Source organism: Eptatretus burgeri, chromosome 5, assembly GCF_056783735.1.
Source record: "Eptatretus burgeri isolate ZD-2024b chromosome 5, Ebu_testis_v1, whole genome shotgun sequence".
Taxonomy (NCBI): Eukaryota; Metazoa; Chordata; class Myxini; order Myxiniformes; family Myxinidae; genus Eptatretus; species Eptatretus burgeri.
The window spans coordinates 18446391-18459295 of NC_140965.1; the positions used below are offsets into that span (position 1 = coordinate 18446391).

The 12905-nt window shown below is 42.9% G+C and overlaps 1 protein-coding gene and 1 long non-coding RNA gene across 2 annotated transcripts in view; one reads left to right on the top strand and one right to left on the bottom strand.

Annotated features, from left to right (window-relative positions):
* LOC147025947 (calcitonin gene-related peptide 1-like) overlaps nucleotides 1-7880 on the top strand; it is a 47773-nt gene extending 39893 nt beyond the window's left edge. Inside the window, exon 4 of the mRNA XM_085880881.1 lies at nucleotides 5485-7880. Within this exon, the coding sequence (XP_085737007.1) occupies nucleotides 5485-5653 (169 nt within the window). The 3' untranslated portion in view covers nucleotides 5654-7880. The remainder of the gene's footprint in view (nucleotides 1-5484) is intronic.
* LOC147025948 (uncharacterized) lies at nucleotides 7373-12490 on the bottom strand. Its single transcript, XR_015058066.1, has 3 exons — nucleotides 12216-12490; nucleotides 12025-12066; nucleotides 7373-7479 (listed from the first exon to the last, which is right to left on the bottom strand). It is a non-coding gene; the product is annotated as an uncharacterized LOC147025948 (long non-coding RNA).
* Between the last annotated feature and the right edge of the window lie 415 nt (nucleotides 12491-12905).

Consider the following 12905-nt stretch of genomic DNA (forward strand, 5'->3'; position numbering starts at 1 on the left):
GAACTGCACTCTGGTACTGGGAGTGCTGTGAGATCTGGTGGTTCCTTCTCCAACTTATTTGCAGTTGTGACTGGAGTTCGTCAGGGGTGTGTACTGGCCCCCACACTCTTCAACACTTGTATGGACTGGATTCTGGGGAGGGTGTCGGAGAGATTAAGCTGTGGTGCATAGTTTGGGAATGTCAAAATATCTGACCTTGATTTGGCAGATGATGCAGTCATATTTGTGGCGACACTTTATCCTTATGGGAGCGCTCGAGAGGCTGAATGAGGAGTCGGAACCACTGGGATTACGGGTTTCCTGTGTCAAAACTAAGATCCAGGCTTTCATTGACATCTTGGATGCTGTTATATTGTCTGTGCCTGGTTGTGGTGAGGATGTTGAGGTCACAGAGAAATTCACTTACCTTGGCAGTGACACGCATGTCTCCGCATGTTATGAGTCAGAGGTCGATGTACGTCTGGGTCTGGCCTGGTCAGTCATGGATTCTCTGGTCCAGCTCACCAGATTCTCTCAGTGAGGGAGCCTCGTGAGTGGAGGAAGCCAACGGGCCGACCACGTACCTCGTGGTTGCAGAAGGTTGATCAGCACCTCAAGAAGAAGGGGATGGGCAAGACATCTGCCTGGAGGATGGCCAGACAGAGACCCCTGGAGTACCGGTGGAAAGTGGACGCTGCTCCAGCGCATGCTCCCATATCTGGCATATTGAGTTTAGACGTGAGGAAGATAACAAGGAAATGATCTCTTGCAGTAAGAGTGACCTGGAGGCATGGAGAGATGGGGGTTAAGGAGGAGCAAGACCAAAATGGAGTGGGGAAAAAATCAAAATGTTGAAGTATAGTGTGGACATAAAGACAGTTGGTTTGAATGTCAAATAGAAGACAAGTCTTCATTGTGAAGCCTCGTGCACAAAACGCCAAGAGCTGTATTGCTCTAACAAATAGTTAGCACATGAAAAGTCAGCTTTTTCTTGCCTCCATCAGCAGTTAATATACCTTTGATTAAGTTTTTGTTGCTTCCATTAATTGAATGTCAGTTTCTATAGATATTTCTGGTGAGTCAGACCCATCAGTTTGGAGTGTAGAGACTGCTGTAATGAAGCAGAACATCTTCCAAAATCTCAGGAGTAGGTTATTCTCCACGGAGAACCAGGTGGAATCGAACCTCTCAAATGTGAATCGCATTTCTCAATGCAGGTTTTATTTTTTTTTCTCTCCAAGGGAATCAAACATTTCAGGAGGGACGTTCATGCACGGTCCACCAAAACCATTCCATGTGTGCAGTTTCCTCAAGCATTTGGCTTTAACCTCATCTATGTCTCTTCACCAGTATTTTATCCAAACTACTCCCTTTAGTTGAGATTTTTTTTCCTTTACCACAAAATCACTGAAGTGCTCTAACTTTAGTTATAACCAACAATGCACATTTAAAGGATTTTGGACACCAGGAGCAATCGCACAACAGTCTCTCCCTAAAGAGCATGTGCATCACTTGTGACCCATTTTTAACTAACAGATGATTCACTCGGGGGATTTCATTCAAATAGTCTCATGGACACCATGGCAATTTAAACACAGCAGCTGGTGATGAAAGTCATTGGGGTCATGGGTGGGAATGGGGGGAGGGGTGTTGGTAGAGATCTACTCAGGTCGCCATTGCAGCTCGTGAGTTCAGATTACGTTCTTGCAGACTTAAAGTATTATTTTTACCTCCGCCATCGAAGGTGGACGGATGTTAAGTTTTCGCCCCTGCCGTGAGTAGGATATCTCGAAGCGTTATGGACGGGTTCGGATGAAACTTGTTGGACGGGTTGGGTAGGTCACAAAAACAAGCCGATTGAATTTTGGTATGTGACGAGAACAAATGGTCCAGATACGGATCGGGCCTATCAGTGGGATATAAAACATAAACTGTACAACCTGGTGGAGGTATGCGCTCTACCAGGTGCCATTCTAGTAACGTAATGACTAAATACAGGCGAGAGAATGTTCCGGCAGCAAAGCAAACAATGACTGATGGCAATATATATATAAATCTGGAAGTGGGGTGGATCAGTAAGGATGAAGTGAGGACTGCTATGAAGAAGATGAAAAGTGGAAAGGCGGTTGGCCCAGATGGTATACCAGTGGAGGCATGGAAGTGCTTAGGAGAGATGGCAGTGGGGTTGTTAACCAGATTGTTTAATAAAGTCTTGGAAAGTGAGAGGATGCCGGAGGAATGGAGATTAAGTGTACTGGTCCCGATTTTCAAGAATAAGGGTGATGTGCAGAGCTGTGGAAATTACAGAGGGATAAAGTTGTTAAGCCACACCATGAAGTTGTGGGAAAGAGTAGTGGAAGCTCGGTTGAGAGGAGAGGTGACAATCTGTGAGCAGCAATATGGGTTTATGCCAGGAAAGAGCACCACTGATGCGATGTTTGCTTTGAGAATGTTGATGGAGAAGTATAGGGAAGGCCAGAAAGAGTTACATTGTGTGTTTGTGGATTTAGAGAAAGCTTATGATAGGGTGCCAAGAGAGGAGTTGTGGTATTGTATGAGGAAGTCGGGAGTGTTGGAGAAGTATGTGAGGATCGTGCAGGATATGTATGAGGACAGTGTGACAGCGGTGAGGTGTGCGGTAGGAATGACGGATCGGTTTAAGGTTAAAGTGGGATTGCACCAAGGATCGACTCTGAGCCCTTTCCTGTTTGCAATGGTGATGGACAGGTTGACGGACGAGATCAGACTGGAGTCTCCATGGACTATGATGTTCGCGGATGACATCATGATCTGTAGGGAGAGTAGGGAGCAGGCTGAATCGAGCCTTGAGAGGTGGAGGTACGCACTGGAGAGAAGGGGAATGTTAGTCAGTAGGAGTAAGACGGAGTACATGTGCGTAAATGAGAGGGAGGGTGGTGGTATGGTGCAGTTGCAAGGAGTTGAGGTGGGGAAGGTGGATTGGTTTAAATACTTGGGATCAACTGTCCAAAGTAACGGAGAGTGTGGGAGAGAAGTGAAAAAGAGAGTGCAGGCAGGATGGAGTGGGTGGAGAAGAGTTGCAGGAGTGATTTGTGACAGAAGGGTAGCTGCAAGAGTGAAGGGGAAAGTATACAAGACGGTAGTGAGACCAGCTATGTTGTATGGTTTGGAGGCGGTGGCACTAACAAAAAGACAGGAAGCGGAGCTGGAGGTGGCAGAGTTAAAGATGCTGCGATTCTCGTTGGGAGTGACGAGGATGGATAGGATAAGAAATGAGTATATTAGAGGGACAGCGCAGGTAGGACGGTTTGGAGACAAAGTGAGAGAGGCGAGATTGAGATGGTTCGGACATATGCACAGGAGGGAAACGGAGTATATCGGGAGAAGGATGTTGAAGATGGAGCCGCCAGGCAGGAGGAGAAGAGGAAGGCCAAAGAAGAGGTTCATGGATGCGGTGAGGGCGGACATGCGGGTGGTTGGAGTGTCAATGGAAGATGTGGAGGATAGAGCGAAATGGAGACGGTTGGTCCGCTGTGGCGACCCCTAATGGGAGCAAGCCGAAAGAGGAAGAAGAAGATATATAGATATATATATATATATATATATATATATATATATATATATATATATATATATATATATATATATATATATATATATATATATATATATATATATGTTGAGCATCACAAAGTTTTGTAGTTTTCAAACAAACACAAATAGTAAGAAAGCACAATACCATTTCCTCTTGCAATGATACAAACGATCATAATTCTGAGATGCTGGGATTAAAAATGACAACAAGCAATTTGAAAACCATTATGTACCTAGTTAAATACAATGCATACCCCATGCAATGCCACAGTTAGGATTAAAAACCTATACGTGAAAAAAAATATCGTTAGGGTTTAGGATTAGTAAAAAAATTGTCAGGAAATTAGAAATTGGTGAGGAAAACAAAATGTTAGGATAAAGAAACCCGATGTTGGTGCAAAGAGGAGAATGGGCTAGTGAGCACAAGATTCGTGCGGCGTTGACGTTGCGCATGCATGATGGGCCAAATGACCTGCTCCTGTGTTAAAATTCCTTCTGTGTACAATCTGTGCCCAAAGAGTGACATTATAAACACAAAATGGCCATAAGGTCATGCAGGAAACACCATCCATATTGAGAAATGGAGGACGGTATGTGCGATAACAAGGGTAAAATGGCTGAAGTGGAGTGGGATTTTTAACCCACACAAGGAGCGCATGGAAAAGCAGGGACATTTGACAGACGTACATGTACAGACATGTATTCTGGTGCATTTAGGAGAGAAAACATGATTCAAGCATAACTCTTATTGCTCATCATATTTCTCCTTTAGAGATGCTCGATCGCAAGGGGTGTAGACAGACATGAAAACACATGGAAGCAAAATCATGATAAGATGAAAGCAAACACCATCAACCGAGCAGTAGAAGTAGGAAATAGAAAAGACAGCAAACGAGAGATAAAGATAAAGTGAAATAATTCACAACAACAATAGGCAGGTCTGTTATCTATGAGTAACGACGCTTTCTTAACCCTCACCGTTGCGCTTGATCATATCCTTCCAACGCACTCATGTGGATCGGAAGAGGATTAAAAGGAAAACGGTTTGGAAGCCATCAGCAGTTGTGACATAAGGGCAAAAATACTATCTTTTTGGGTTTGATTTCAAAGGCAGAAGAAAATAAGTGTTATTGGAGGAGGATGTGTTTCAAGACTTTCTAAGAATAATTGGTAGTTGTGGTTTACAGCAAAAACCACAACAAATGTTGCTTCAATGAGCAACACCTATCCCCACCACATTTCACATGACTTTCCTCTTCATCTCTTTCACTCATTCAAACATTTTTCTCTCTCTCACCCAAACATATCTCTACCTCTTCCTCATATCCAAACACATCTCGACCTGTCTACCTGTGTGGTTTTTTTTTTTTTTCTCTCTCTCCTCTCTCCTCTCTCCTCTCTCCTCTCTCCTCTCTCCTCTCTCCTCTCTCCTCTCTCCTCTCTCCTCTCTCCTCTCTCCTCTCTCCTCTCTCCTCTCTCCTCTCTCCTCTCTCCTCTCTCCTCTCTCCTCTCTCCTCCCTCTCTCTCTCTCTCTCTTCTCTCTTCTCTCTTCTCTCTTCTCTCTTCTCTCTTCTCTCTTCTCTCTTCTCTCTTCTCTCTTCTCTCTTCTCTCTCTCTCTCTCTCTCTCTGTCTCTCTTTCTCTCTCTCTCTCTCTGATTCTCTCTCTCTCTCTCTCTCTCTCTCTCTCTCTCTCTCTCTCTCTCTCTCTCTCTCTCTCTCTCTCTTTCTCTTTCTCTTTCTCTTTCTCTCTTTCTCTCTTTCTCTCTCGTCCAAATGCCATCTCTATAATCTCCAAATCGAAACACATTTTTTGTCTCCTCCAAATGCCCATCACTTAATTTCATTCAATGTCCCCTCTGTTGGTGTGTTTACCTTATTCCTCTATCGTTTTGACAATTCCGAGCCTCAGCCTGCCCTCTACTTTGCTGCAGCCCGAGGATGCGCCTTTCACGCCGGGATTGCAACCTCCCCACTTGCGTCACTCCACGACTCTTTGAGTTGTTGAGCAGAGCCAGGGTCATGTCGGGAGGCACCCACACGGGTGGCTTCCTCAGCACCGCCGTCGGACCGCAGACCTTTGGCAGACGTCGGAGGAGCTGATTAGACGGAATTCCTTCTTTTCTCACACATTGCATCCATCAGTAGAACCTGTCGGCCATTTCTCATGAAAATGCCTGTTGTTAGCATTTGTGATTGGCTGCATGCAGCGGCAGTTAAAGAGATCCAGAAAAGTCTATATTTCTGGAACAATGTATGTGGAAACTTTATAAAATTTAATTTCGTTTTTTTGCATCCTTCCCTGAATTCTTGCAATAATAGAGAAAGCATATTGTGAAATGTGTCATCCACGTTCAGGATGTCGCAATGTAGTCATCCAACATGTTGTTGCTTTCCTTACATACACCCTGAAAGGTGGCTCAGCCTTTTCCAAGCCATATACTATCCAAGCATATGTTCTTCCTTTTCAGACAGGAATGAACTTCCCCAAGAATTTGCTTTGAGTTCTTGTGCATCCGTCAGACTGCAATTTGTTTTTTCTCTCCTGTTAGGGGTTCTGGAGTGAGACCACACTCTCCCAGTGCTTCAGTTGTATCATATCCTGTGTTCGCTCCATCTCCCAGGACATAAAAGCTGTGCCATATACTTCAGGGAGTTTTCAACATATTTGTACTTGTACCCTTGGGAACCCTTGACATAAAACCACCCCCACTCAAAGGGGATTTATATCTGCTCCAAAACCGTTTAACCTTGATATATCCCAGAAACAACTGTGAATAATTATAATCATAATAAATTAAAGTGGAGGAAGTAATTATTTTGGCATTACATTTTCGTTATTTTCCTTCAATCAGAATTACAATATTTCATCGATGGAACACAGATCTATCTTTCGAGTGCAGCCTTGTGGCTGCTGGTTGCATCATTGGTGAGGGACACAGCTATGCCGTCAATGTATTGTCCATATTACCAGTACACCGGTATTCATTTTGCCGACCGCAGAAGGATCACAGGCTCAGTCAACCCCACCTGGTATTAATTCAGCAGCCAACAGGACTCGAACTCAGGACTCTGGGATCCCAAATCAGTCACCCTAACCGCTAAGTCAACCAACACCAGGCTGTTGAACAGAGGTTAAAGTTAAAAAAAAATTTTTTAACTCACTTGTTCTTGAATGTTCTTTGCTCAGTCAATAATTCATTTAGTCCAACAACCCACATCTCATTCTTCTTTCCTCTCAAAACTCCCATTTTTTCCTCCACCCACACTTAAAACCTTCAATGTTTTAAAAATTTAATCGCAATTTTAAAATGTTTTGTATCCCTTTACTCTCACTTCCAACCTGGTGTTGGTTTAACGGTTCAGGTGGTTGGCTTGAGATCTTCGGGTCCTGAGTTTGAGCCCCTGTCGTGACGTTCAGTAACACCGGATGGGTTGACAGTAACAGCCTGTCAAACCTTACGAGGTCGGCAAAATGAGTACCAGCTTACTGGGGTTAAAGCCATTTAAGTATCCTACGTTGAGTGGCGACCCACTCAGGACTGTACCCCTTTGCACATTGAAAAGCTTGAAGTTATTTGTTGGTCATCGACGGTCGTAGTTTCTCCAGAGTTACAGAAACTTCTGGTTGAAATGCTCATCCAATTATATGATCAAAAGATCAATAATTTAAATGGAGACAGCAAATGGAGAGTGACCTTTCCGAGCAACTTGACAGTGATCTATTTAGCGTTACAAAAGGTGGTTACCAATAGGTCACAACCCTACCTCCAGATATGAACACCGACTGCTTGAATACGAGACGCACAAAGCATGAGCAACGGACGGGCTCCAGAGATGGGTTCATAATGCGCCCAAGGATCGCAAAGGGAATCAATCGTGGAATTGTAGGTTCGATGAGAAATCCAGTACCTTTTTTTCCCCTAAATCTGTGGGAAAGGGGTAGGGAAGTAGAAAAGCATGTTTGATCCAACGGATTCAGAGAATGTGGAGAAGGTAGGGTGGTGCCCACCTTCTCATTCCCAATGCAATGAATGAAAGTAACTTAACATTGCCTGGTATCAATAATGACCATCAGAAATGCAAGGTTTAATATTACTGTGGAAACGTCATTCCTCCTATCTTCTTCATTCACAACTTTGACTCATACCTGTAGTTCACACCTGGAATGATTATATTGGGTGGACTGAAGTACATAGTACCTCCAGGTTCTTCGCGTGTCAGTTCAGGTGGAAAGCAAATGTGTTTTATCTGTCAAAGTCTCGTTAGCATGACCATGATGTGCCACCTTCCTCTTTCACTCTCGAAAACTATGTGTGTTCAAGTCAATAAACCTTATTTTAAATATTGCTTTTTGCCTTTTTTTGTTTTGGAATTTATACTTCGACTTCGTTTGGGTAAAAAAGCAATATCACATCAGCTATGTATAACTAGCAAATACCACCTGTTGATTTGCTGACGGTAATACTAAGAGTGGGGGAGAGGAAGAAAGAAGGGGAACAGAGAGAGGGGGGTAGGGCGAGAGAGAGAGGGGAGCGAGGAGGGGAAGAGCAAGGAGGGGGAGGGAGAGTGACGCTTCACCACACGTTGCTATACACTCTGAGAGAGGGGAGGGGTGCGAGGAGGGGGAGGGGGGAGAGTGACACCCCACCACACGTCATTATACACTCCGGGAGGGATGGGTGTGAGGAGGGGGTTGGGAGCAAGAGAAAGAGAGAGGAAGGGGGGAGAGGTGTGGAAGGAGAGTGCTGCACATTATTAGGAGGGAAAGGGGAGTGAACAGGGGACAGAGAGAGAAGAGGGGGGGGGGGAGAAAAAGAGGGAAAAGTGAGGGCGGAAGGTGTGTTAGCAAAGAGAATGTTATGTTATGTTTAATGATCACACACACCAAAATACTGTATATCTATATATACAGGCACTTCCCTATTTACGTCATAGATGATTTCCTGGAAAACATCGTTTAAATCGATAGAATGTAAATCGAACTTCAAAATCCCATGGACTTATTCTTCATGTACTGGCAGGGACCTGCGGAACATCCGCACCATGAAAAATGTGACTTCAAGTCCTCAACTCTAACCCCCACCCAAACCCCAAGTCATAAAATCCTCCTCCCAAACCACATGTCCTCCACATCCACCTCCCAATGCCAAGTCCTCGCCATCACCTTCACAACTCTATAACGTCAATCCACTCCCCACTCCAAGCCTTCAAACCCCCTCCACACCACAACTCTTCAACCCCCCCCCCCTCCCCACACAGAAAGTCCTCACCCCTCCCGACCCAAAGCCTCAACCTCCACTTCCCAATCCAAAGGTGGCAATCCCCTCCTAATTTCAAGCCTTCGAACCCCCTCCCCTCCAAACCACAACTGCTCAGCCCACCACTCCCTGCAGAGAGTCCTCACCCCCAGAAGAGACCCAAAAGCAATTATATTCTTCTTGATGCATGAAATACAAGGATTACAAGGAAATATTGATGGATGTTTTATTTCACAGTGTCAAGAGATTTGTTTCTTTCAACTCAGACAAAGACCTTTACAATGACATGTGTTTCATGGTTCCTCATCGAGTTATTTCAGAGAAAATAGTCAGAAAATAATAGCCAAGCCCTGTGTAACCTCCATGGTAAAAGTGCTGTTCGAGAGAATTCCACATAGCTATTTGGGTGGTGTATAGACAACAGATCGCTGCCTCGATCACTGAGGCAGATCTTCACAAGGCCAGTGACACCTGCCAGCTCAAAATCCTGACAACTGTCGCTTTGGTTGTTTTACAATGAAGGGAAAAGTTATAGGGAGGTATTGGCGATGGTGAATATGACATCTCCGAATATGTCTGACTTCACATGGCAGTACAGGCATCATTATGGTGACCGTATGATTTTTACCCTCGCCAAAGGAGAGGGTATTGCATTTCGGTCCGTTTGTTTGTCTGTCTGTTTGTTTGTTTGGCCACACAAAACTTTCGTGTTTTTCTCCACAACCGCTTGTTGGATTGAGTCAAAATTTTCAGCACAGGAGTGACAACTCATGTCAAATGTTTTATTTATAAATATGCCGTCATAGGTCACGTGGTGTTGCAGCCATGTTGTAAAAACAGAAAAACTTTCAACCTCTATCTCTGGAACCGCACCAAGGAAACAAGCTCAAATGAGCTAAGATCCTCATCCTCTTAATGATGACGTCATAAAAACGAATATGACGTCATTGTGATGTATCGGGTTTACGATAAATTATCTGTGCTAATGCCCGGCTTGATTCCCGCAAACAAAATTCAAACAGCTTGCCTAGTTTCGGAGATAATGGTCTAGGCGATTTCCATTAGCAGCGATATTATGACGTCAACTATTTTTCGAGGAAGAATTTCCAAAATCGGAGATGGTTACCACCTGCGCGTGGGCTTTCTGCATATACATGGCTAGTTTCACGGAGATCCGATGAAAACTCAGGGTTGTGAAACAAAAAATGTCAAAAAATAGGAATGACATCATAAAAATTGATACGACGTCATAGTGATGTATCATATGTGCGGTAATTCATCTCTGCTAATGCCCTGTTCGATTCCCGCAAACAGAATTCAAAAAGCTTGCCTAGTTTCGGAGATAATTTTTTTAGGCGATTTCCATTAGCGGAGATATTTTGAGGTCATAACTTTTTTTCTCGGAGGAATTTTCAAAATCGGAGATGGTTACTGTCTGCGATGGAGATGGTTAATCGGAGATGGTTACTGTATTTTTACATATATATGCCAAGTTTCAGGAAGTTTCGATGAAAACTGTAGGCTATGAAACAAAAAAGTCCACAAGAAGAAGAACAACAACAACGTGAGTAAGACTTAGAGATCCTCCACGAGGATCTAAAAATTGAAACTTGGCACATGAAAAGTACTCCTCATGGGGAATGTGATTTTTTTATGATGTCATAGTTGCCTTCATTATAACGTCATAATTGCATATGTAGAACACTACATATGATCAGTATGAAAATTTTTGAGGGTCATCGAGGGATAAAATGGTGAACAGACAAAAAAATTGTTGACGTCATCTGGCACATCATTCGGCAGCCATATTGTTTTTTTTCTTTCTTTAAAAACCTTCAAAATCTTCTCATCTGAAGTGGCTGAACAGATTGAGGTGAAAATTTATATGTATGACCGACTATCCATGAGGAACAAAAGGCTCACATATATGACATTAAAGGTCACCTGGCTTGACAGCCATATTGGATTTACCCCAAAACCCATAAAAAAAATATTTTTCTCCAGAACGGCTGGACAGATCGAGGGGAAACTTTACAAAAATATTCCCCAACTTATCTGTGTACAAGTTTGTTCAGGAATAATTGATAGGTCACATGGTTTGGCAGCCATATTGGATTGAAGAAAAATATTAAATAATGTTTTCTCTGGAACAGCTTAATCAATCGACGTGAAACTATAAAATTACAATCCAGTATTGATCAGGAATATGTGTTTTAAATTTCAACTTTATCGGATGCAAGGTCTGGCAGCCAGCATTATTTAATTTTTGGATCTGGGTTCCCTTTGATTTTTTTTTATTTTAATAAGGCTCACTTGGCTGTGCTTGGATGGGTTCGAGGGTAGAGGAGTAGCAGCAGAAATGCAAATCCTACCCAGGTTCCTCCTGATGACTTCATCTTTGCTTTTTGCTTGTTTGGGTTCTTTCTGATGACTCCAATGCACGACCACACCGATTTGTTCTATTTATATTTAATCTGCACATGTTTAATCCCATTCTAAATTTAACTGAATAATATTGAAAAACGTCATGGGTGAGGGTCAGGTGTCCAATCAAAGCAGGGTTGCATCAAAGTGGGATGTCTTGGTACCCAGTCATCACTGCAGCAGTTATAAAGTGGCAGTTCTAGTCCTACACCTGTGTCGGACTAGAACTGTGTCCAATGGGGATCGGGGGAGGGCTTGTCACACTCTACATGTTTTGATTTGCCCGCTGATCACATCATGTGCCTCCTGGTTGAATGGTTTGCATTAGCGGAAACAATCGTCTGGGTGGCAGATGGATGGTTGCTCTGTGTGGATTATGCGGTTTTACCGTGTGAGACATAATCCATGGCGATGCTCACCATAAGTCAGGAGGTGTGTTTGATGTACGCATGCACGCACGCACCCACACACCCACCGTAGTTGCAGGCATCAACAACTTTACACCTTTCCAGTACTGGGGTCCAGGAGACCCGGCAAACATGTTGAATTTTTTTTTAATCGTTTTATTCTTTGTTATTTTTTGTAATCAGTCAATGCTCATGGATGAGTACTTGCTCATAAAATGATTCATTGATCCTTATATTTGTAAGATATTTCCAAAACTTTGTCAACAACTTTACACCTTCCGAGTATCGCGTCTTGGAAACCCATAAGACACAGAGTAAGATGCATACACTTGCAAAGCTCATAAAACTGGTAAAACCATGAAAACAAAAAGAATAATCTTACCTTTTCCAAGGGAATCGAAGCAGTATTCCAACCTCAAAGATGCTAAAACAACCAAAGAGAAGTCGATTCTCACAGGTAAATCTCACAGGAGGAAATTAAATTCAGAAACACATTTATACATGGATGGCAGTAGAATGGAATGACGTCACCAATGATTCAACTTGATACCCTCCAAGTTTAGAATTCCTTACCAGGACCCATTGTCGTGCTGTTGGGAGTAATTTGGCAAAACCAGAGGACTGGGAAGGAAGTGTAAATGGGAAGAAGATTTTCCCTCGAACCTGAATGAAATATTTTAAAATTTATGCCACGGAATTATTTGTAAGTTATGGGAGCACACAAGTAGGTTCATGCAGATTAAAAAAATAATAATCAGAATTTATATAAAACAACAACAATCCCAGACTCTGAGGATTGGAAAGGAAGGTTATGTTATTAATCAACATTTTCCCTCAAACCTGAAGGATTTTTTTTTTCATATTTATGGCACTGAATTATTTGTAACTCAGTGATTGGAGCATAAAAGTATGCTTCTGCAAATAAAATAATTATTCCTTATGCAAATATGCAAATATGCAAATACACACACACACACACACACACACACACACACACACACACACACACACACACACACACACACACACACACAATTATATAAAATTAAACAGGGAATGCGTTCCTGCCAGAAAAAAAAGAGTGGAAAATTTTCAGAGTAAATTAATTAAAATACAAGTCCAGGTACATTCAAAGTACACCCCGCCCCCATGGTAAATAAATAAATAACATACCTTCCAGCACGTGACGTCACCAGGGCGCTGGGAGGCAATGTGGTGGTGCAGCACAATAACACGGAATTGGGAGTAGAGCTGTGCATCAAT